The 22,298-nt window shown below is 57.5% G+C and overlaps 2 protein-coding genes across 2 annotated transcripts in view; one reads left to right on the forward strand and one right to left on the reverse strand.

Moving 5' to 3' along the window:
* Positions 1 to 4,774: 4,774 nt before the first annotated feature.
* On the reverse strand, positions 4,775 to 7,568 carry TMEM185B (transmembrane protein 185B). Its single transcript, XM_027099184.1, has one exon. The coding sequence runs from the start codon at positions 7,121 to 7,123 to the stop codon at positions 6,071 to 6,073; it is 1,053 nt and encodes a 350-aa protein (XP_026954985.1). The 5' UTR covers positions 7,124 to 7,568; the 3' UTR covers positions 4,775 to 6,070.
* A 4,491-nt stretch (positions 7,569 to 12,059) lies between these two features.
* RALB (RAS like proto-oncogene B) overlaps positions 12,060 to 22,298 on the forward strand; it is a 60,390-nt gene continuing 50,151 nt past the window's right edge. Inside the window, exon 1 of the mRNA XM_027099191.1 lies at positions 12,060 to 12,162. The gene's annotated coding sequence lies outside the window, so the exon portion shown is untranslated. The remainder of the gene's footprint in view (positions 12,163 to 22,298) is intronic.

The raw sequence follows: 22,298 nt of genomic DNA on the forward strand, positions 1-22,298 counted from the left end.
CTTGGTACTCGGAAGGTGCTCGGGATGTGTGAGCTGAGTGAGTGCTAGGCTTGGTCCCCTGCCTTTGGGCCTTTCGTGCTTAGTGGGTGGGACTAAATTGTGTCCCCCCCCCCCAGATTCATAAATCGAAACCCCACCTACCAATGTGATGGTAACAGGGCCTTTGGGAGGTAATTAGGGTTAGATGAGGTCATGAGGGTGGGGCCCCGTGACGGGGTTAGTGCCCTTATAAGAAGGGGCACTGGAGAGCTTGCTTCCTCTCCCTCCGCCCAGCTAGAACGGGACCATCTGCCAGCCAGGAAGAGAGCACTCACCGGAATCTGAAGGAGCAGGACCTGGTCTCAGATGTCCAGCCCCCAGAACTGTGAGAAATAAATGTGTTGTTTACATCACCCAGTTGTTGTTAAGTCGCCCAGTTTGTAGTAGTCTTTCGTGGCAGCCTGAGCTGAGACTGTATTTTGGGCACATGGTTGTCACTTGACCTTGCGTGTGGGGACTGCTGCCCTCCCGAGGGAGGGGCCTGTGCCTTCTTCCTTTCTGGGTCTTTCCCTCCCACGGACCCTGGGGCTGGCCCCAGGCCATCAGTGGAGCGCTGGGTGGCCTGCTGGCCTGCTCTCACCTGCCAGGAGTCCTCAAGCAGCGTCCATAGTGCGGCAGGGTCTCGGGGACGTCCCAGGCAAGGCCCTGCCACCCCACCCATGACTTCTGCCCGAAGCCTCTGGGGAGGATGGTGGCCGTTCAGAGGCTCCTCCACCTGCATGTCTGGCCCCGTTGGCCTCCCGAGCCTGCGACCTGGTCTCCCAGCTCTTAGGGGTGTGCCTGATGCTTCAGAGCCCTGTGGTTACAGCGTGCACCCCTGGCCTGGGGCAGAGTCCGGCCTGGTCCTCAGGGTCAGCCGGCAGACCAGGCTCAAGTGTCCTGTCCCAGGGGACAGGAGCTGGTCAGGGACCAAGGAGAGGGGCAAGTCAGGCCTTGTGCGGAGAAGGGGCCTTAAGTGATGCTCAGAACACTTAACCACCAGGACTGCAGGCCCCGCATCCCCCAAGCGAGAGTCCTGTCATCAAACAAGCTCACTGGGGGTGGGGGCGTGGCAGGGCAGCCCAGGGTCGGGGGTGGGAGTTGGGGCAGGCCACAAGGGGCGGGACTTCAGCCACGTCCCATTGTCTTTCCGGAGAGTTGCTCAGGCCAAGAAGAGGATGGGTGGGGAGGGGTGCAGAGCCGGGGATGGAGGGCTGGCAGCACCCGTCCGTGGGAGGGGCAGCCCCTGCGAGCCGGCTGTGAGGGGACCAGCAGGGGCTGGGGGGGACAAGAGGTGCGATGGACCACGTGGCCCCAGATTCTGCACAAGGTGTCTGGACACAGGGTGGAGGCTGGGGGCGGCGGGGAGCCCTGAGCCACTGGGTGGAGGGAGGTGTCGCGCCCCACTTCCCCTCCCCGGCCCTTCAGGCAGCGATTTAACCACAGGACGTCCTGAGAAGACAGAGAAGGTGGCCCGTGAGCGCCGGGGGGCCCGCTGTCCAACCCTGCTTCCCCTCGGCGGTCGGGGTCACTGCCCCCCCAGCCAACGCAGCTGCCCTGGGGGGGCCCTTGGGACCGTAGTGTTGCTGCCACAGAAGGAGCGGGGCTTCTGGCCAGAACCCCGGCGTTCCGCCAGGCCCCTCATTGTTTCAGGTGAAATTAAATGAAAAAGCAGCAGGACCAGCAAAGGGCTCGGGCTGCTCCCAGAATGATGGTGGGAGTTACCCCACCGGTTACGTAACCGGAGCACCCGAGGTGCCCGCGGAGGACAGCAGGGTGGTGGAGGGTCGCAGGGGAGGGCGCACCCTATGAGCCGTGCCCGTCCGCCACAGCATGCAGAGTTGAACGCGTTTCACCCGGTGTTCATTTTCCTTCCTCTCTCTTCCCCCCACTACAGTACAGGGCAGCGGTTCTCAAAGTTTCTGGTCACGGGACCGCTTCAACACTCTTAAACATTGGTGAGGACCCCAAGGCGCTTCTTTGTGAGTCGTAGCAGCATTTTCCGTGGTACACGGGAAAGCCAATGACTTTAAAAAATATCCCTTCTTTTAAAAACAATAAGTCCATTACACGATAACTTTTTTTTTAATGAAAAATAACAAGAAATGTGGTGAGTAGAGGAGTGGCATCGTTCTTGCACATTTGCAAACCTTTAGCGCCCGGCCTGGTGGAAGGCAGCCGTGTCTGGGACCCGCGCCCGCGTCTCACCTGCTGCAGAGCGTCGTCTCGGCTGAAGAATGAGGAGGGTCTGCTTCCCCCAGAGGTGTCGTGGGGAGGGAGGTGCTTGTGGACCCTGGGGTCCTCGGACTGCACTTGGAGGCCTGCTGTGGTGGTAACTTGAATCCACACGTTCTAGGATATACAGAGAACATGCAGTGGAGGGGAGTAGGCGGCCTGGATTAAGAGGAGGACGAGGGAGTCCATGGGGCAGCTCTGAGTCGTCGCCTCCTCCCTGGGGGAGGGCGGAGCCCCTGCTTGGCCGCGAGGCCAGCTGCGTCTGGCCAGACGGGAGCCGTGATTTTGAAGCGTGAGCTCATGAGGACGACATGCGTCGGCTCTTGTCATTGGCCTTGGTCACCCAGCAGCTGCACACCCTCCCTCCTGGGCAGGTCCTCTCCAAGCGCCAAGGGGACCGGCTCACTTCCCCTCAGCTCTGGGGTCTGCGAGGCAAATGCACGCCTGAGGTTTGCCCATCACACCCCCCTCCTGGTGCCTGAATCTTGACCTCATGGCAGAGACGCCTGAGGAATTCCTCATGGCAGCAGGGGCCACACTGGTGGCAGTGTCTCGTGGCCGGTGGTGGGGACCAGCTGGAGCATCGTCACCACGTGGCCCCTGAGGTGCGAACTTGCTGGGGTTTCTGGCAACACGACTTCCCTCGGCCCCCACGTGCCTGCTGAGCTTGGTGCCGGCCTTCCTGCCAGCGTGCGAGCTCCCCGGATGCCCCTGGCAGCGTCCTGTCCAGCTCAGGCCTGGCGGGAGGCTCTGCTTCATCCGTCACCAGCTGTGCCGCCAGGCCCGTCTAGTCTCTGCTTCTTCCTTGTTTCCCAGCACCTCCTACCCGGCTGGTCCCCCTGAGCCCAGGCTGGACCGTTCCAGAGCATCCCGCAGGGCCCCCAAGGAAACCCTCAGAGTCCAGCACTGTCATAAACCCATCCCGGGCAGCGCCCCCGTGACCCTCCACACTTTACAGAGGGCTGTGAACGCAGGCTCTTCCTCTTCTCACCTCAAATCCCCTCCCCACCCACCCCAGAGTCCCTTCTAATTGTTATTACAATATTAAACAGTGAACTTTAAAAATTACAGAATGTTTTTAAAATGGGGAAAATGTTTTACCACAAATTTTGTGATTTCTTTCCAGCCTTCAAAACTATCTTGCAACATCTGTGCAGACTGTGTCATTGTTCTTTGGGCTTGAATTGGCAGCCCCCTGAGGTTGGGCTTGGCCTTGTGCTTGGGCCAACAGAACAGTGCACTTGTCATACAAGAGCAGGGGCTACAGGGGTGCTTGCAGGATTGGCTTGGCCTCTTGTGCTTCTGCCTTGAGAAAGGACATGCCCCTGGGACCCGGAACAGAATCATGCGGGATGCTTCGTGGGACAGACCTGGACCACAGCCATGGCCCGGAGCGTAAGTGCCAGACGCCCCAGAGCGAGAATTTGTAATTGGTAGGCCGCTGAGATTTCTGAGGTTGTTTGGCAGTAAAAGCTAAGCATCTTAACAGGAGAAACTAAAGAGTTACAGAATTTGACCCATGCTAAATACTGTGGATAGTCGAGTTGCAGCAGCAATTAAGTAAATCGCCAGGCACAGCTGAGACTGTATTATTAACTTTACAGATGAAACAACTTTCTACAAGCTGTGACTCCCACTGTTTCTACTTAGTGGACTTGAGGCAGGAAAGAGGCCTGATGGGATGAGCAAGCTTGTCACTGCATCCAAGCAGTGGCTCTCCAACACCGGGCCGCCTAGGGGTAGGAGGAGAGGAGGTGGGCTGCTGGAGTGTGGGGAGGGACCCACCCCCAGGTTAGGAGAGATTGTTTTAGGTGTCAGCAAGCCCCTGGCCTCAAACTGTAACTAGGAGGGGTGGTGATCCCACGGCTGCCCCCAAACCTGCCCTTCAGTTCCTTCAGCAGCCTCCTCCTTTGCTCCCATATCCTACCCAAGGGTAAGCCAAGGCCTATCATTGGGGGCGGAAACAAAGGCGGGCCTGGAGTTCCGGGCAGAGGTCACCCCGAGGCCGGTAGCACCCTCCCAGGCATTCAGCATGGCCTGCTCTGGGCCCGGCCCCTCCCCCAGGCCGGCTGCTATGACGAGCACCACCTTCCCGTCAATTTTAATTGCGTGCTTTGTGCGTGCGGGCCGGGGCCACATTCGAGTTGCTTTCCGATGGATCTGCACATCCGTGTCTGGCTCAGAGTAGGTCCTCAACAAATATTTGCTGAGAAAGCAAATGAATGAATCCTTGCTCATGAAATGTCACACCCACTGCTGCTCAGGGCTGCTGGCTGGCAGAAGGTGACTGTGTGCACGTGGTGACCTCGGGGCAGTTCTACGTGACTAAACTGAGCTGCGGCACCCTCAGGCTTCCAGGGACCCAGGTTCCCACGGGTGGCTTTGCTGCTAGCGTGTCCTCTCACCAGGTAAATTGTTTACTTAATTCATACGGAGCGCAGCTGAGATCATTTTTACTAGGTTGCTAGTAAGAGAAACAGGTTCCCTCCAGCCTTCTCCCCAGTAATAACATCAATACTCCTTTTAATTTTAACCTTCTTTTGGAAGTATTTATTTGTTCTCAGTCAGAAGAACATTACTCTCCCAGGATCTGGTTTTTGCCCTTCTCGTTCCCTGGTACCACCAGTACCTAAAGCAAAATTAAAAAAATAACCTGAACTATTACTTCCCTGTCGCTGCCAGATCAAAACGTTTGGACCTTAAAACAATCCTTGATCCTGCTGACCACTTCCGGTTAAGGCCACTCTCTCCAGCTTTCCAATGACACGTACCAACACCACTTTATATCATGGCCAACCAATATTCTAAGATTCTTAGAAATGGACAAACCACCTGCTTCTTCTGGTTGTTCCTGAAGAGAAGAATTCAAGGTGCTAAGTAAGTGTCACTTTAGGCTCTGGTACCACACTGGAGCATGTCACGTGTTCCCAAAGGATGGGGCTCCTTCCAAGAGAGACCTCCAAGCTGTGCAGACGGAATCATCTAACACCTGAATATGAAGATCCTTGGGGCTTTCAACCCCCATATTCACGCCTAGAATTTTAATAAGACCCCATGCCAGGTACATATTCATATTTTAAGCAATCTTTAACAACATCTGCAGTAGACATGTATCTTCACATATAAACTTAAAAAAATACTTTAACATAATACACCGTACTGCACAGAACTAGAATTCAACATGTTACAGTGCGAAAATAGTCATATAAATATCATATATGGATGTATCCACTGCATTAGAAAAATCCACCTATTAGGCTATTAAAAACCAGTATCAGCAAAACCCAAAGAAAAACCATTCTAACAGTAGGAACACTAAAAATAACAACTATGAGGCTTATATGCAAGTGGTGGGAAAGAGGATTCTTTACATCTGCTACTGTCACAACAGGCACAATCTGAAATACAGTTTTACGTTAGCAGTGTATAAAAATACTTTTCAAAACAATACTTTTGATAGGTACAGTACCACTTTAAAAAAAACCCAGCTGTGTCGTCACTCCGTTTGAGGACCTACCTAAACAATTCTATTTACTGCTCTCAGCGAGCTGGCAAACACCAGCCTAGAGAACAAGCTCCTCACATATGGAGGCACACTGCACGCACACACGGCTGTACAGTCGAAAAACCTCCTACATCTCTGGTGAATACTGATGAGTCACTGACAGGCATCAATCTCAAACAAGGCATGAAATGATGTTTGGAGCCTGTTTTCAGTTCCAGGTTTGGCATGGATGAGCAAAAGAGGACAAGGGAAGGTGGATTTTGTGTGTATACGGTTTCTCTTCCACTAGCGGACACGCCCCAGAAGACGGGTTTAATCTGGCATATCAATACTTAGCTTGGGGGGTGGGGGAACATATTTTCCAGGGCTCTGGGTTATCACCACCCTGGCCTTCTTTCCAAACATCGGAGCGATTTTAGGCGCTTCTGGAGCCGCTGTTTCTTCAGCATCTTCACTATCTTCATGATGGAGATCATAGGAAATGTTCCCATATTCTCTTAAAAATGGGAAAACTTCGAGCAGAAACTGACAGAAATCTCTGCGAATACCAAACCACCAGTGGTTGCCCCCTTTCCGCCTAAACGTGGTGGCCGTCAACGTGATTAACGAAAGCCAAAGGGGGACGAATATGGAGATGAAGGAGAACGCGTTGTGGCCGTCCAGCCTGTGCACCAGCAGAACCTCGAAGGTGAGCAGGGGCACCACGATCGTTATCCAGCTGATGGCCATGGTCACATGTGTTCTGCGCTGCTCGGCAACCACATCCAGGGAGCGCAGAAACAGGAGGGACCAGACGATGTAATACAGGACCACCAGGCAGAGGAACGACATGAGGATCCAGAGGGGCACAAACACCACCAGCCACGGCCAGTGGATGATCCGGTCCAGCCTCAGGGCGATGAAGATGAACTGCAGGATGTTGACGGAGCACAGGATCTCCAGCTCCAGGGACCGGTCGTGTCGGAAGCCCCACACGCAGGCGGCCACGGACACGGGGGACACGAAGAAGAGCGGCATGAAGACCAGCAGCCAGAAGTGGGTCCCCCGCTCCACCCTGTCGCAAACCAGGACCTCGAACATGAGCAGCAGCAGATGGATGCCCACGGCGATCAGCATGGCCTTGAACTCCACGCAGGCCTCCCCCTCCGCGCGGTAGCGCGGGTTCCGCGCCCAGACGCCCGCGCCCACCGAGGCGCCCGCGAGGACCAGGAGCTTCCACAGCCAGATGGGGGCGAACACGGCCCAGTAGCTCCACTGGATGACGCCGTCCAGGCGGAGGGGCAGCAGCACGGAGAAGAGCAGCAGGCAAGCGTAGATGAGGAACTTACTCGGGTTGAAGTCCTGGAACAGGCCCCTGGGGTTCATGGCGAGGCCGCTGCCCGCTCCCCGGCGGGCGCCGCGTCTGCGCCGTTCCCGGCCCGCCGCTTCCCCCGCCGGCCCGCGACGGCTCTCGGCTGGCAGCAGCCGGGAACCGGCCGGGAGCAGCTTCCGGCCCGCGGCGCCGAGGAGCCGGAACACGTGCGCGCGCGGTCACGTGGCTCGGCCGGAAGCGCGTTGGGCGGGGCGTGCGCGCCCGCCCTCCCCCGGCGACCGGCGGGGCTGGCCGGCGCGGAGTCGGCGAGCGGGGTCCTCTCTCCGCCCCGGTGCCCGCCTTCACCCCGTACCCATTAGCAAAGCAGCTACTGCGTGTGGCGCCGGGAGGGTCGGGGCGGGCGACTGGGGCCGGGTGCCTGGCGCGCTGCTGACGCCGCGGCCGGCCCGTTGGCAGCGAGCGGGCCGCGACCTCGGGCGGACGCTTCCTGGCGGCGCCGGGAGCAGGGAGGTGGGAGTGAGCTCATATCCTCCGTGCCGGGGCAGGGGCGGGGCCGGGGCGGGGCCGAGGAGCGGTGGGCGCGGCCTGCCGCGGGTGCCCCACCCTCGCCCGCTGCCGACCCAGGGGCTCCTGCCCCCGCCGGGGAGGCTTGGCGCCGAGCGCGCTGAGGCGGGGAACGGTGTGGGCGCGAGGCCGGTCGCGTGTGGGGGGTTGCGAGCGGGGGAGTGGGTGCCGTGACTGTGAAAGTGCTGGGCGGGCGTGCGCGCGCACGTTAGGTGGCGGGTCTGTGCCTGTGCCGGGGTCGGGGGGGCCCCGTGGGTGCGGTCTGCGCCGGGAGCGGGGTGCGGGGCTGTGCCTGGAACGGACGGCTTCCGGGGCCGGGCCCCACCTGGCGGGGCACCGGCAGTCGTCGGGCTGCCACGGTCCAGTCTCGGGAGCTGGCTTCCCCCAGTCGGCATCCACATGGTGTTGGTGAGGCCGGGTGCGGACCCCTCCCAAAACTCTCCCAAAGCTTCACCACCCTCACCTCAGCCGCGGCAGTCGGGCGTTCTCGGGAAGGGACTCCCGGCCGAGTGAGCCCTGCCAGGCCTCAGGGTTCAGCCCCGATCTCAGGCACGTGTCTTCAGGGCCCCTAATTTGTGAGGAGCCCCTTGGGAGTCATTGTGGGGAGACCGTTAGCTGAGTGGGGTGCCAGCCTCTCACCCCCAACCCCTTCCTCCCATCCTGAGTCGCTCTCCCATGTCTGCCTTGCACCTTGGATTTTCTTTTACTGTTCCCTTTCAGAAAGGGATTTGTCAGCTAAAACAAAATTTTAAATTCCAAACCCCTCTACCAAGCCTCTACCAACTATGAAGTGGGCTAATAGAAGCACTTGGGACCGTTTTGAGGGTGAGATGAATGAATACATGGAAAACACTTTGCGTTTAAAGACGTGTGAGATATCGATGTTACCACAGTGGGGGAAGTAAAGCCTCCAGAGGGGAGGGGCCGGCTGGCAACTCCGCAGGGAGATGGTGGCCCAGCCAGGTCCTCTGGACCCTGTTGAGACAGGCAGGAATCCTGTGGCCAGATGACCTCAGGGCCTTTGCTGCCGGCTTTGTGGCAAAGATGGGAGTTTGGAGGGTGTTTGCTCCTCTCTGCGGCTCCTCAGGCGCCTGGTTCTCCTCGTCCAGGTAGGGGGATCTTGCCATGGCCCCTCGCCATCTGATGTGTCCTTGCTGCCCCCCTCCTGAGAGAGGTCAGAGCCCACTTCCGGGTTTGAGGTGGGGCCACAGGGAAAGGGCTGCTGTCTGCCGGCCCCTCAGCCAGCTCTCCTGGGCCCCCAGGCCTGGGCCCTCTCTTCTGTACATGGACGCTTCTCCTTGGCTGTTTTCCCTAATGTGACCAGTCTCTCAGGGACCTGCTCTTGTTCTTTTTTTTTTTTGGCCGGGCCACGAGGCGTGCTGGACCCTAGTTCCCTGACCGGGGATCGAACCCAGGCCGCCTGCAGTGGAAGCGCAGAGTCCTAACTACTGGACTGCCAGGGAAGTGTCTGCCCTTGTCTTCATGTTGACCGTTAAAGCTAACAGATTGTTTGCTCTGTGCCAGGGGCTGGCGACCCAGCCACCCGTGAGGCTGGCACGCACCTCAGAGCGTAAAGGCTTTCATTTACAGAGCACGTGTGTGTGTGTGTGTGTGTATGTGTCAGTGCCCGGGTCCCCCAGCGCAGGCCTGCCATGCTGAGTCAGTGGGGACGTGAGATGTGTCCCCATCCCACCACCTCACCGTGAGTCCACCTCACGGTGGACTCTCAGTTTCCAGTTGTGGCCGTCACAGCTTGCTGCAAACGTAGCAGCTGACAGCAGTGCCTGTGGGTCGGGAGTCTGGGCGTTGGGTGCTCAGCGTGTTCTCTGCTTGAGTCTCACGGGCCGGAATCGAGGACTGCGGTCCCTTCTGGAGACTCTGGTGGGAATCGGCTTCCAGGTTCATTTAGCTTCTCTGAGTTCAGTTCCCTGGAATTGTGTGTGGGACTGAGGTTCCCATTTCCTTGCCAGCCGTCAACTGAGGATGGCTCTCAGCCACTCGCATCCCTGGTCGGTGACCCCTTCACAGCCACCGATGTTGGGCTGAGTCCTTCTCCCACTGTTGAATCTCTCCGGCTCAGCCTCCTGCGGCCTCTCTGCTGCCTGCCTTTTCTGTTTTTAAGGACTCGTGTGACTGCGTTGGGCCCAGCTAGATGGTCAGTCCCACCGCCCCGACCCTGAGCAGCTGGGACTAGGGCAGGAGTCTGGGTGGGACCACAGCCCCCTGGCCCCAGGAGGCAGGATCCCCCCGCTGAATGTCCTCCAAGTAGGTGGCTGGGGCAGGGGGGCGACCTGGACAGAGAGCCCAGGGACATCTTCCCTTTCAGGCCCGTTTGGATTTGCTTACATCGGCTTCTTCACAAGGAGGCCACAGCCCACCTGGCCCTTCGTGTCACCCTCGGCGCCCCAGTGCCCCTGGTCCCCCATCCCCCAGGCTAGCGTGCAAATCCTGGTGCTGCTGTCCCTAAGCTCCGTGACCTTGGCAAGCAGCCCAGCCTCCGGCCCCCATCTGTGAGATGGAGATAACCTCACAAAATTGTGAGCGTAAAACGAAACAATGTGCTCACTGATCCTGCCCCGTGGGCGGCTGTCGTTTCTGTCTTGGCCGTAAAGGAGGCATCCCTCCTTCGGGAAGCCTGTCCTCCCTGCCGTGCGATCAGTCCCGGGGCTCACAGCACTCTCCTTGCTCGCCCGGCTGTCCCTGGCACCCTCTGCATCTCCCAAGGGCAAGGCCCCATCTTTCATGTCCGTATCCGCAGTTTCTAGCACAGGCCTGTACACGGTAAACGTGTCCGGGAAAGCACAGGCGGGCAGGAAGGACGCAGCTGATGCGGCATCTTTTCCACGTGCTGAGAAGCGGGCCAGAACAGCTTGTGAGCCCAGAGGTGCTGGGTTTGCAGGGAGGAGTCTGGGCTCCCACGAGGACACCTTGGAGCAGCTCAGCCCCTCGTACCTGCGCCGGGCTCGGTATTTCAAAGCTCTGTGTCATCTGAAGCTCGTGTGGTGGCAGAGGTGCGACTCTCATTTCACAGGTGGGGAAACTAGACGCGACCACAGTCTTCTGCTGAACTTGCAGCTGCAGACTTTCTTCTGAGCCCTGCTGTTGGCTCCGCTGGTAGCCCGGCCTGTGCTGTAGCTCAGTCTGGTGAGAATGGCCCCGCTAAAGACCCAGACTCTGGTTGGGACCCCTGGAGACTTAGCCTCACGTTTTAGCAGCTTCTCCTCAACTAGTGTATTCATTTAACAGATATGTATCGAGCATCTGCCCCGTGCCCTGGGCGCCGTCCTGACATGGGATGCAGCATTGCTCAGCTCCGACCGCTTCTCCCATGCAGGCCCCTTCCCAGTTCAGGAGTCACCTCCTCCAAGAAGCCCTCCCTGACCAGCCCCTCCTTACGTACATCACCCTGTTCTGTTTCTCCTGTTTCCTATATGGTCACTAAATACATGCTCACTTTAGGAAAATCCAGAAAGTGAAGAGTTGTTTAAAGAGAGAGAAAACTCTGGTCTTACTACCTACAGAAAATCCATATTAACATTTTAGTGTAGTTCCTTCCAGCTGGTCACGTCTGCAAAGACATGTCATTATCCACATGCCATTTCATTCTGCTTTTTGTTTTAACACGAATCCTGTGACTCACTTATTTACACGTCTCTGGATCATGCACCGAACAATTGATGGTGTCTTACAGGCGCCGTCAGCCTGTGTTGAAACTTAGCTCTTCCAAAGGGGTCCTGTTTGCTTCTGATGGTCACCTGGGGGCACTGCCAACTCCAGAAGACTTTGCATTAAATTTCAAATAAATTCGGTTACAGCATTTGCTCGAGGTGTTTTCAGACCACATCTGTAGCGCAAACTCAGACTCCAGCCTGCGTGAGTCCTGGCTTGTTCTGTGTGTTCCCTCCCCACACCCGGGGCCAAGGTCGACACACCATTTCTGTCTGACAGGGCTGTTTATCATTCCCCTTCCGTGCAGGGAACAGCCCCTTGGGGTCCCAGCTTTACTTAGATGCCTCTTACTAGCTACCCCATGCTGGGAATTCTTTTTCCTTCCTGGTGCATGAGACAGCGGTGTGTCTTATAATCAACGGTGTCTTCAGTGTGATGAAATATACCACAAAGAGAAGCGCGTCTCAGATGCCCGTAAACACATCTTTATGAGCACCTATGTAACGGCTGCACATTGCCTCCCGGGGTCGCCTGCCGTCCTCTCCTAGTCCCTTGCTGTGTCTTGGGGTAATTTGTGTTCTTTTCTGCGGTCTTTCTTACTCGACACAGCTTCCTCTGCACTCAGATGATTTCTTTCAGGTAATTCCTGGAAATCGAATTGCCAGACTGAAGAAATGAATATTCCAAAGACCCTTGACACATAAAGCCTAGTGTTTTTGGAGGTTGTTTTTTTTTTTTCTTTCTTCTGTGTCATCTCTGCAGAAACAGAGTTGGTGCGAATCTGCCTGTACTGGCAGCAGCTGGCCGAGTGCTTTCGGGCTGGGAAACTCCACAGAGGTGAAGAATTAACGTTAACGAGGTAAAAAGGCCGAAATCAAAGGTAGACTCAGGTGTCGGGCTGCATAAGATTGAACGTCAACTGAAAACTAGGACTGGCTTTGACGTGTGTGTGCGGTCAGTGGTTTACTGGGGTCGATCACAGTGACCTCCAAATGTTAGGAACCCATAAACTGAGCCCTGGGATAATTTAATTTAATTTAATCCGAATAGAGTTAAACCTTATTTATTTATTTTTGGCTGTGTTGGGTCTTCGTCGCTGCTTGTGGGCTTTCTCTAGTTGCAGCGAGCGGGGGCTACTCTTCGGTGCGGTGCGCGGGCTTCTCACTGCGGTGGCTTCTCTTGTTGCGGAGCACGGGCTGTAGGTGTGCGGGCTCCAGTAGTTGTAGCACACAGGCTCAGTAGCTGTGGCACACGGGCTTCGTTGCTCCGCGGCATGTGGGATCTTCCTGGACCGGGGCTTGAACCCGTGTTCCCTGCGCCACCAGGGAAGTCCCAGGAGTTAAACTTTATTAGTTCAAACTCTTTTTTGTGGTTGTGGTTAGAAGCTTCCTGAATGATGGAATGTTGTTCAACAAATGGTAGGCCGCTCAAGCATCCACCGTTTGTACTTAATTTGGCACCACCAGAACTTCCCTGGTGCCCAGTGGTTAAGACTGTCCTCCCAGTGCAGGGGGCCCGGGGTTGATCCCTGGTCCAGGAACTAGATCCCACATGCCACAACTAAGGAGCCTGCTTGCTGCAACTAAGACCCGGTGCGACCAGAATAAAAATAAATAAATATTTAAATAAATAAATTGGCACACCTCGGTATCTTCAACAGTTTGCACGTGTCATCCGAGCCTTCTCCAGTCTCATGTACGCTATTAATTTACTCGGCCAAAGAGTCCTCTGTGACGCTGAGATAACCCTCACTCCTGCTGTCGCCTGGATTTGTTGTAAATTGCGGGCTGGTGTGTCGTGGATGGATGCTGTCTTTACCGGGGCAGAAACAAGACTGTCCAATTTGGGTCACAATTTCACCCTGGGTGCCTCTCATTCTTTCACTGACTGGTGTGAAGTAGCAAACAATAATAAACAAACCAGTAAACACAAGAAATGCCTCTGCCTGTCCTTCAGAGCCAGGCCCTGCAGTCACCCCAGGAACCGTAGGGGGCTCCTGCCTCCAGAAGGCTGTCAGTCTGGCATGTGGGGCACAGGGGGACACGGGGTCACAGGGCGTGGTGTCCCTGCTGCACAGCTTCAGTGGCTTCTCGTTTCTCAGGACCAAAGCCAAGCTCCCCGCTGCCCTTCAAGGCCTGGTGGACCAGCCTCCGCCAATCTCTCTTGCCTCATCTGACCGCTTGGCCCACGGCTGCCTCAGGGGCATCGTGGGCTTGCCTGCCTGCGCAGATGCCTCCCCGGGGGACGTGGCACTGAGCCTGGCCCCGCACACGAGCTTCAGGCCATCCACGCGTCCCCCATCTGTGGTCCCCTCTGGGACTGGTAAGTGCCAGGCCCGTGGCCTTGGCCCCAAGGACTGCTTACTCTGTCATACAGGCAGAGGGCACAGACACGGCACACTGTGTGTGCACAGTGTGTGCACGGCACACCCAGAGAGCCGTCCAGAGGTCCCTGGGCTGAAAGGGACCAATGGTCAGCTGAAAACGAGAAAAAAGAAGCACTGGGGGTACACCGTAGGGTGAAGGTTGGGTGATGGGGGCAGGAAGCTGGAACAGAGCCTGGAACTAGACCGATGCTGGGAGGTCCCCGGGGCGGTAGTCCCCAACCTTCCCGGCACCAGGGACCGGTTTCGTGGAAGACAGTTTTTCCACGGTGAGGGGGGCACGGATGGTTCAGGCGGTGATGCGAGCCACGGGGAACGATGGGGAGCGGCAGGTGAAGGTTCGCTCGCCCGCCCGCCGCTCACCTCCTGCTGTGCCACCCGGCTAACAGGCTGCCCACCGGTACCGGTCCACGGCCCGGAGGTCGGGGACACCCGCCCTGGGGTATTTAAGATGAGTCACGGAAGGGACCGCCTGGATTCAAATCCCAGCTCTGTCATTCAAGCAGACGACCCAGCGCCTGTGAGGCTTGGGTTTCTCCTCAGTGGGACGGGGATGGTAATGTTAGCCTCATGGGATGGAGGTGGGAAGACAGAGGTGTAGGGCTGGCACATCCGGTCCGTGACCAGTATCTGTACACACACCCCTACTTCCTCTATCACCTAAAGGAGAACTTCAGTTCTGTTAGTTAAATAACTAACCCAGATGACTGGCAGCTAATTCGCTTCTCCACCCTGGGCCCAGGTCTGCTTCACCAGGGGCCAGGGCAGGACAGAAGTCTCCAAATTCAGGTCCCAATGCAGCCCTGCTGGCTCAACCTCAACCCAGACTCCCCAAATCAGAGTCCTGGGGGCCAGCAGCTGGAATCCAAACGTTTTTAAAGCTCCCCAGATGATTCCAGCATGCAGCAGGCTCTCAGAACCCTCGGCCAAATGGCCCCTGAAACGTCGTCTTAGCCCTGAGGGTCTGTGTTTCTCTTCCCACCAAATGCCCCGTGCCTCCTCTGTGGGGGTCTGGCGTCCATGCATCTGGTCCAGAGCTCACCTGCTGCTGACTCAGGTGATGAGACCACGAGGAGGGACCACTAAGTCTAGGAATAAATCTCTAGCCCCCGCCCAGTGCCCAGCCCTGGAGGTGGTTCAAGGAGAGGAAACAGCCAACCTCTGAGCCCCGTGCTGCTTTCTCACCACGAAATATCTGAATCTAAATGGAAAATACATCTTTAGGCTTGGAGATGCCTTACAGGATCAAAACAGAGCCCAAGCAATCCCTTCCTTCTCGTGTAGCAGAGAAAGTGAAATTCTGCAGAGTTCCTGCTGGTCTTAGATTTTTCCCTTTTAAGAACATAAAATTACTTACCTGTCGCCGAGGTTCGTTCCAAGTTGCCCCTAACTGCTGTAAACTTCCCGGCTTTATCTAGGGAGCCCTCAGGGCGGTGAATTACTGTTCACAGAATGAATTCCTATTGCAAATCCGGCATTAGCAGATTTCCCCCATGAAGACAGATAATTTCTTGAACTCCAAGTGATTTTATGGAGCAGGGGGTTGAGGGAAAGAGGTTTTACTTTACAGTCTCTAAGTGGATGATTTAAAAAAGCTCAGTAAAATGGTTTTACTGGCCATCAGGGCCACCACAACAGATGTATCCACAAAGGAAACGCCATCAATTACCCGTTGGGATGCTGGGGTGTGTGGGGAGCGGAGGTACGAAGAACACCTAGGATGTTTTTTCTTAATTAACAACACACGTGAACGCATCTGGAAGTAAATAGAAGGCCCAGTTTTCCCCTTTTGGGCTGAGAGGGTCTTCGGGAGCGAGAGGCAGGAAAACAGTTTTCACTGTTAAATATGATACCGATGACCATGGCAGTGACAGAGTAAGAAGAACCGCGGTTTATTCGCATGGGGAGGGGGGCGCTCACATTCCGGGCGGACACTGACCGAGTGTCTGACCAGGGCCACGGCCGGGCTGTGGGCCCGGGGTCCCTGCCCTTCGCTGCCCTGCCTGCACAATAGCGCAGGGAGAAGACAGAGCACCGTCCACGCTAGCGCTAAGTCGGACACACAGCCAGGAAAAACCCAGAGGGTTTCTGCCAAACAGCTGGTGAGAAGTTGTTTGTTTGCTTGTTTGTTTTTTCCTGTCATTTTATTACAGTGAAGTTTAACAGCAGAGAACAGTCACATGACCTTGGTGGATCGAGAAGTTGGCTTTAAGGAATCATTTGCTAAATAATCAATTTCTCACCATTAAAAAAAGTATGTTTTGACCTCGGGCAAAAGCAGAGGGCGGTGGATGAGAACCGCTTTTCTGACATCGTAATACAGGCAGTGCTGGGAGGGGTCCTTGCCCCTCCCCCAGGGCCCCGGGTACTGGGAGACCTGCTCACCCATCGCAGTCACGGCTGCCCGGAGCAGCGAGCTGGGTGAGGTTAGTGGCCGGGCTGGCGGGGAGAGCAGGTTTTTCTCCTTTTCTTGTGAGCTTGGCCGGAACGTGAAATTCCCGTATCTGTCCTGGGTAGCGCAGTCCAAGCAGCAGACTTTGCCGGCTTCCCGTGAGCGAGGTTCTGCAGCGGCTGCTGCATTGTCCCCATCTTCCGGTGGAGAAGTCTGGATGGAATCACCCCTTCGTTTCCACCTGAACACGGGGACCAGAGGAGGTGGGGCGGGGAGAACAGGGCCTCAAACCCGGGCTGGGTCTGGCTTCTCGGCACACGGAGCAGGCCTTGGCATCAAGCTGCGTTTCCTCCTCCCGAAAAGCAAACACCCTCAGCAGAGCTGGCGAAGGGCATGGTTTGGGGCCCTGCTTCTTCCAGCTCCTTCGTCCGCTGTTGTGGGTCCCTGTGCTTACCCTGCCACCGCTCCTGTCTGCTGGCCGGGCTGCTTCCCGGCCTAGTGCCCTTGGGGCAGCTTCTCTTTGCGGGGTAGCGCTGTGAGCCTAAGGCTGGGTTTTCTGTGGGGCGGTCCCGGTCCGGATCCCCGCTTTGGTGCTCACTGGCTGCAAGACCTCAGGCACACAGCTCGGTCATCGCACCTCTGTTCTCTTTACTGTTAGATGGGGCGATGCTAGGACCCAGGAGGGCAGCTGTGGGACGGGCAGAGGGCAGGCTTGGGAAGCGCTGGGCCAGTCCTGGCGTGTGGGAAGCCATGCCAAGGATTGTCGGCCGCCCTTCTGTTTAGAAAGCAGTCGTGCCGCCTTCAGCCTCCATCCACGGATTCCCTTGGACAGAGTCCGGGGCGTGCTGGCTGCCAGCCGCAATGCTTCCACTCCAGTATGATCCCTTTCTCTCTTGTGGAAAGAGGTCTTGTAGAAGCCGTGTGCTGACCTCTGTCAAGGTCAGCACTTTGTATGCAGCTTTGGAGAAGGGAGTGGGATTTTATTGCCTCTTTGGTGGGAAAAATTACGTATTGTTTGGGTCCGTGCTAAACCCTGACGCCCTTGTGCAACGGGGACAATTCTGCAGCGGTGGATCCACGAGGGAGCCGGGCGGCGGGTGGGGGGGGCGGTGTGGCTGTGTGTGTGTGCTCACGCGCGGGGTTATCTTTTGTCCTCAGAGCCAGGACCCCGTCTCTAGGTGGCATTGGAGAGGGTGGGGGGCCGGGGGGCCCATGTCCCCACCCCTAAGGCTGGATTCAAGCTTTTGTTTTTTTAAATTTATTTTACTGAAGTGTAGTTGATTTACAGTGTCGCGTTAATTTTTGCTGCACAGCAAAGTGATTCAGTTACACATATATATACACTTTTTCTCATGTTCTTTTCCATGATGGTTTATCACAGGATATCGAATAAAGTTCCCTGTGCTCTGCAGGAGCCCCTTGTCGTTCATCCATCCTATAGATGACAGTTTGCATCTGCTGACCCCAAACTCCCACTCCCTCCCTCGCCCGCCCCCGACCCTCAGCAACCGCAAGTCTGTGCTCTGTGTCTGTGAGTCTGTTTCACAGATAAATTCATTTGTGTCATATTTTAGGTTCAACATATAAGCGATATCATATGGTATTTGTCTTTGTCTGACTTACTTCACTTAGTATGAGAATCTCTAGGTCCATCCATGTTGCTGCACATGGCATTATTTCATTCTTTTTCATGGCTGGTAGTATGCTCAAGCTTTTGTTTTGTCTGAACCCCTCCTTTGGACGCAGCTGGATTCCTCTCTTAAGTAAATCATAGCGAACACTTGCGTGGCCTGTATGCTGAGCCGGGACAGCTGCAGGCTGGGGAGTAGGTAGGATCGTTGTCTGCATCCAGACCCTCGAGGGTCCCGAGGCTCAGAGCGGACAGGATTTGCTCAGCTCAGACGCTGGGGCAGCAGGGCCGGTGGGCACAGGTGGGCCAGCTCCAGGGTCTCGGTGCACAGCCTCCTTCCACCCAGTGAGGAGAAAGTACCGTTTGCTGAGCGCCTACTGTGTTCCAAGCGTGATGTAGGAAAACGTTACTAAAATCCCTGATGCATTCCTTCCTCCCAGGAGGAGGGAAGGATGGGCAGCAGGCGGCTCTGCCCCCCTGGGCCTGACTCTGCCAGCCTGGAGCTGATGGCACGAGGCACTGTCGGGGCCGGCGGGGCCATCGCAGGAGGAGAGCAGAGCCGCGGGCAGCCTCGGCTCTCCCTGCAGGCAGACAACCCGGAACACAGCTGTGGGGCTGGCTGAGTGTCCGCCCGTCCCACGGGGCCTCCTTGAGCGCGGAAGCTGTCAGCCCGGCCCCCAGGGCTGCTCGCCCAGGCTCATCGCACAGGTGGGCACAGCCCAGGTGCCTGACGGTTCCGGCTTCAGGGTCACGGCCTCGCCATCGGAGCCCCCATGGGACACCCAGGAGCTCTGACTCGGCACTTTGGGTTGCCGAATCCAACAAGCAGTTAGTGTGGGCTGGTGGGGAGATCCGTCTGCCGGTGGTTTGGGCAAACCTCCGATCTCTTGTGAGACAGAAGGTGCAGGATGTGCGCTGGGGCTGCCACCACCAAGGGGGACCGGGACCCGTTCCCCAGCCACCATGCCCGCCTGCCGAGTGCGGTGAGTGAGGCCGGCTGGGGCTCTCCCGGCAGCTGCGCCTCCCCCGTAAGTTCCCCCGGTCCTGCTGTTCTCACGCCCCGAGCGACAGCGCCCTGCACCCCCAGGCAGCTCCTTGGCTGCCGCATCACGTGCTCACGGTGAGGGCCTAGGCGCCGCCCGCCAGACACAGAGCCAGGAGCCCGGGAGGGCCCTGCGGGGCGGAGGCGGGGTGCCCTTGCTGCCCGGCCTCCTTGCGGCCTCGGGGCCTGGGGCTGCCCTCTGAGGGCTCTGGGACAAGCACAGGGAGCCTGACTCGTGGGGTCCCAGATCGTAACGGGGGCCTCTGTGTCAGGAGCTCGTTTCCTGTGGGTGGGTTGGCACCCTTCCTCGCTTGCTGAGCAGACGGTCCCTGCTTCCCCGTCACCTTCCGCGTGCTCCGCGGCTGAGGGGCAGGGCTGCGGGGCTTCCGGGCATCGGCAGGCGTGGGGTGTGTGGCGAGCTTGCGAGGGCCGGAGCTGGGGGCAGCTCGTGGGTGTGACCTCGTGGGGGGACAGCGGTGAGCGGTCCCGAAGCGAGTCCTGAGTTCCCGGTGCAGGAGTTGGAGCTGGGCGGCTGGGATGAAAACCAGGGATCCTAGCCGAGCCCACCCGGGGCTGGAGGCTCGAGCACCATGGCCTTGGCTCTTTCCCCCGTTTGAAAGCAAGAGTGTTTCAAGGAGGCAAAAACTGCAGAAACAGGTACAAAGTTTCTTATTAGAGACACAGCACAGCCTATGGGAGAGCACCACGCAGAGCAGCAGTGTATTAATTGAAGACAGAAGCGGGGCGGAAATACACGCCCAGAGAGAAAGGTGTGGGCGTCCTCTCTGCTGAGGGGCTCAGCAAGGAGGCCATTTAAGTCCCTTCTATAGGACAGGCCTCTGGCCTTCGTTTACCTTTGGCCAGTTGTCCCCTTTCTTTTCTCACACCTGACTGGTCCCAGGACCCTCCCCACACGCGTGCGTGACTTTTTGCTGCGAGGGATCCCGGTGCAGAGGCCTGTGGGTGCGTGTCCACACTTATTATGGGGTGGGGCCCCTCCCTCTTGACCCCCAAGCGGCCTTCGTGCGCGAGTGCAGGCAGCACGTTCTCCTTGACCGCAGGAGAGGGCGCCTCATCTCTACTTCAGCAGAGCCACCAGCTTTGTCCTTGGGGCGTGTGGGTGAGACCCGAGCCTCAGCGTTGCCCCGCGTGACAAAGCCCAGGTGTCCGGCCTAGGGGCCCATCCGTCTCCTTCCTCAGGACCCCAGCCTTCCTTCCCCTGTGCCCTCCCACTCCCTCGGGTTGGACTCCAGTTCTGCGCCGACACCCTGTCTGTCTGTCTGTCTGTCTGTCTGCTGGGCGCCGGCTCCTTTCTGGACTTCGCTCTTCCGCTCCGTTTCCCTCTGCTCTCGCGGCTCCCTTAGCTTCAAGTGAGCAGAGCTTTGAGCACCAGCCCCGTGGGCCGAGGGGAGGGGCACAGCCGGCCTCGCCTTCCCCGGGCCCCCCTCCCTGTGCCCCCGAGGGCACCTGAATACCAGCACGACGCCCGGCCACTAGCGTGTGGTCGGCATGTCGTTGTGCAGTGAATGCTGATCGAGTGCCGGCATCTCCGGGTGTTCAGTGGGCGCCCGATGATGTCACCGCCCCCCCATAGTTTAGATGTCAGGATTTGAGGGCGGCGGCAGGAGGAGGTGACCGACTCTACCCCCGTCAGGTTATCTGTCCCCCGTCTCAGCGCATTCCAGGAGGTCACATGCTGATGGGTGTGTGGCCCAGGTGACCTGTGGCTCTAAAGGTTCGGGGCGGGAGGGACCACAGGAGACGCCCTGCCTCTGTTCCACATTCTAAAACGTGCTGGCCCCCTTCTGAAATGGTTCACTTGCCTTATCACTGAGCTTGGCAGCCACTGGGGAATTTCTGGAGGGAGGAGGGGGTCCTGGAAGGAAACCGCCCTTGGCCCCACTGTTTCCTTAGAAGCCCAAACACAAAGAAAGGGTGGAGTAGAGGTGGAGCTGCGGAGGGGCTTGTTTTTTCCCTTCCGATCCGGCCAGCCCCAGGCAGAAAAGGAAGGCTGTTGTCCTTTTAGTCCAGTGCTTCGTTTCCTCTCCAGAGGGTCTGCATGTAGCTGGGATTTTGGCAGCTGGGGACAGGGCTGGGAGGAGGGGGGTTTCTGCATGAAATCATGGTCTGCAGGTGGGTGCAGCGAGTGGGACCCAGGTTGTCCTGCCGGGCTGCACGGTGCCCCTGGGATTCAGGTGTTAGCCTTCTCACGTGGGAGGAGAAGCTCAGAGAGGTGAGGGGGCTTGCCCAGGGTCACACAGCAGGTGGTGATGGGGCGTCCCCTTTGGTGGGAGAAACAGCAGGATACACACAGGCCTGGGTCATCCCGGGCCTTCCCTCCGTCAACGCTTCCCACGTCCACCTGCCAGCCTCGCGGTGGTGCCTTCTGCTGTGTGTGCCCCCGGGTCAGTGAGGGGCGGCTTCCAGGCATCAAGCACGAGTGCTGGGGACTTCGGGAGACGGTGTCCTCACGGTGGGGTTTCCGGTCGCCACCGATGCTGCCTTTGGGTGGGGCGGTGGGAGCCCAGCTGCAGGGGGAGAGGGACGGCCTCTCCTGGGGACCTGGAACAGAAGCAGAGTCATTGCTGGGAGCTGGCAGGGCAGCCGCCGCCATGGGGCCCTGATCGCGGCAGTCGCAGGGCGGTGCGCCTGGCGGGGCTCGGCTCTGGCGCCAGCAGGGAAGGCCATGGGGGCCGCGCTCACCCGGCGGGGAGAAGCCGCACCCCTCGCCTGCCCTCTGCCCCCACCCCCAGAGGGCCTATCCTGAGCCTGCCCAAGAGGGTGGACGGAGGTGGCCCCAGCTGTAAATAATCCCCGGGGGCCACAGGCTCAAGGTCCCCCGCAGGGAGAGAGACAGCCCGTTTGCCTCCCAGGGACCCAGAGGACCAAGAAGGAAGCTCAGGACAGAATCACGGCTCTAATACCCACGATTTGCCGCTGGGAGCGGGGTCCAGAAACAGGGGGAACTGCCACCTCACATCCCTTAGGATGGCTGCTACGAAAAAGCAGAAAATAAGTGTAGATGTGGATGTGAAGAGATTGGAACCCTTGCCCACTGTTGGCGGGAATGTAAAATGGTGCAGCCACTGTGGAAAGCATTGTGGAGGGCCCTCAAGAAGTTAAGAATAGAATTACTATATGATTGCAGTTCCACTTCTGGGTATACACCCTAAAGATTTGAAAGCAGGATCTCAAAGATACTTGCATGCCGTGTCCATAGCAGCATTATCCACAATAGCCGAAAGGTGAAAGCACCCCAAGTGTCCACTGATGGGTGAATGGATGACCAAAATCTTATATGTATATATATATATGACACATGCTACGTGGATGAACCTTCAGGACATTAAGTGATGTGAAACAAGCCAGTCACAAAAAGACAGATACTGTATGATTCCATTTATACAAGGCCCCTAGAGCAGTCAGATCCTTAGGGGCAGAAAGCAGAAGGGTGGTTGCCAGGGGCGGGCGGGGAGGGGGCCTGGGGAGTTACTGTTTAATGGGGACAGAGTTTCAGTTTTGCAAGATGAAAAGAGTTCAGAGATGGC

Source organism: Aethalodelphis obliquidens, unplaced genomic scaffold (assembly GCF_003676395.1).
Source record: "Aethalodelphis obliquidens isolate GAN/ISIS:26980383/991018 unplaced genomic scaffold, ASM367639v1 scaffold129, whole genome shotgun sequence".
In the NCBI taxonomy this organism is placed as follows: Eukaryota; Metazoa; Chordata; class Mammalia; order Artiodactyla; family Delphinidae; genus Aethalodelphis; species Aethalodelphis obliquidens.

Coding starts and splice junctions, on each gene's coding strand:
- TMEM185B (XM_027099184.1), bottom strand. CDS start 7,123: ATGAACCCCAGGGGCCTGTTCCAGGACTTCAACCCGAGTAAGTTCCTC.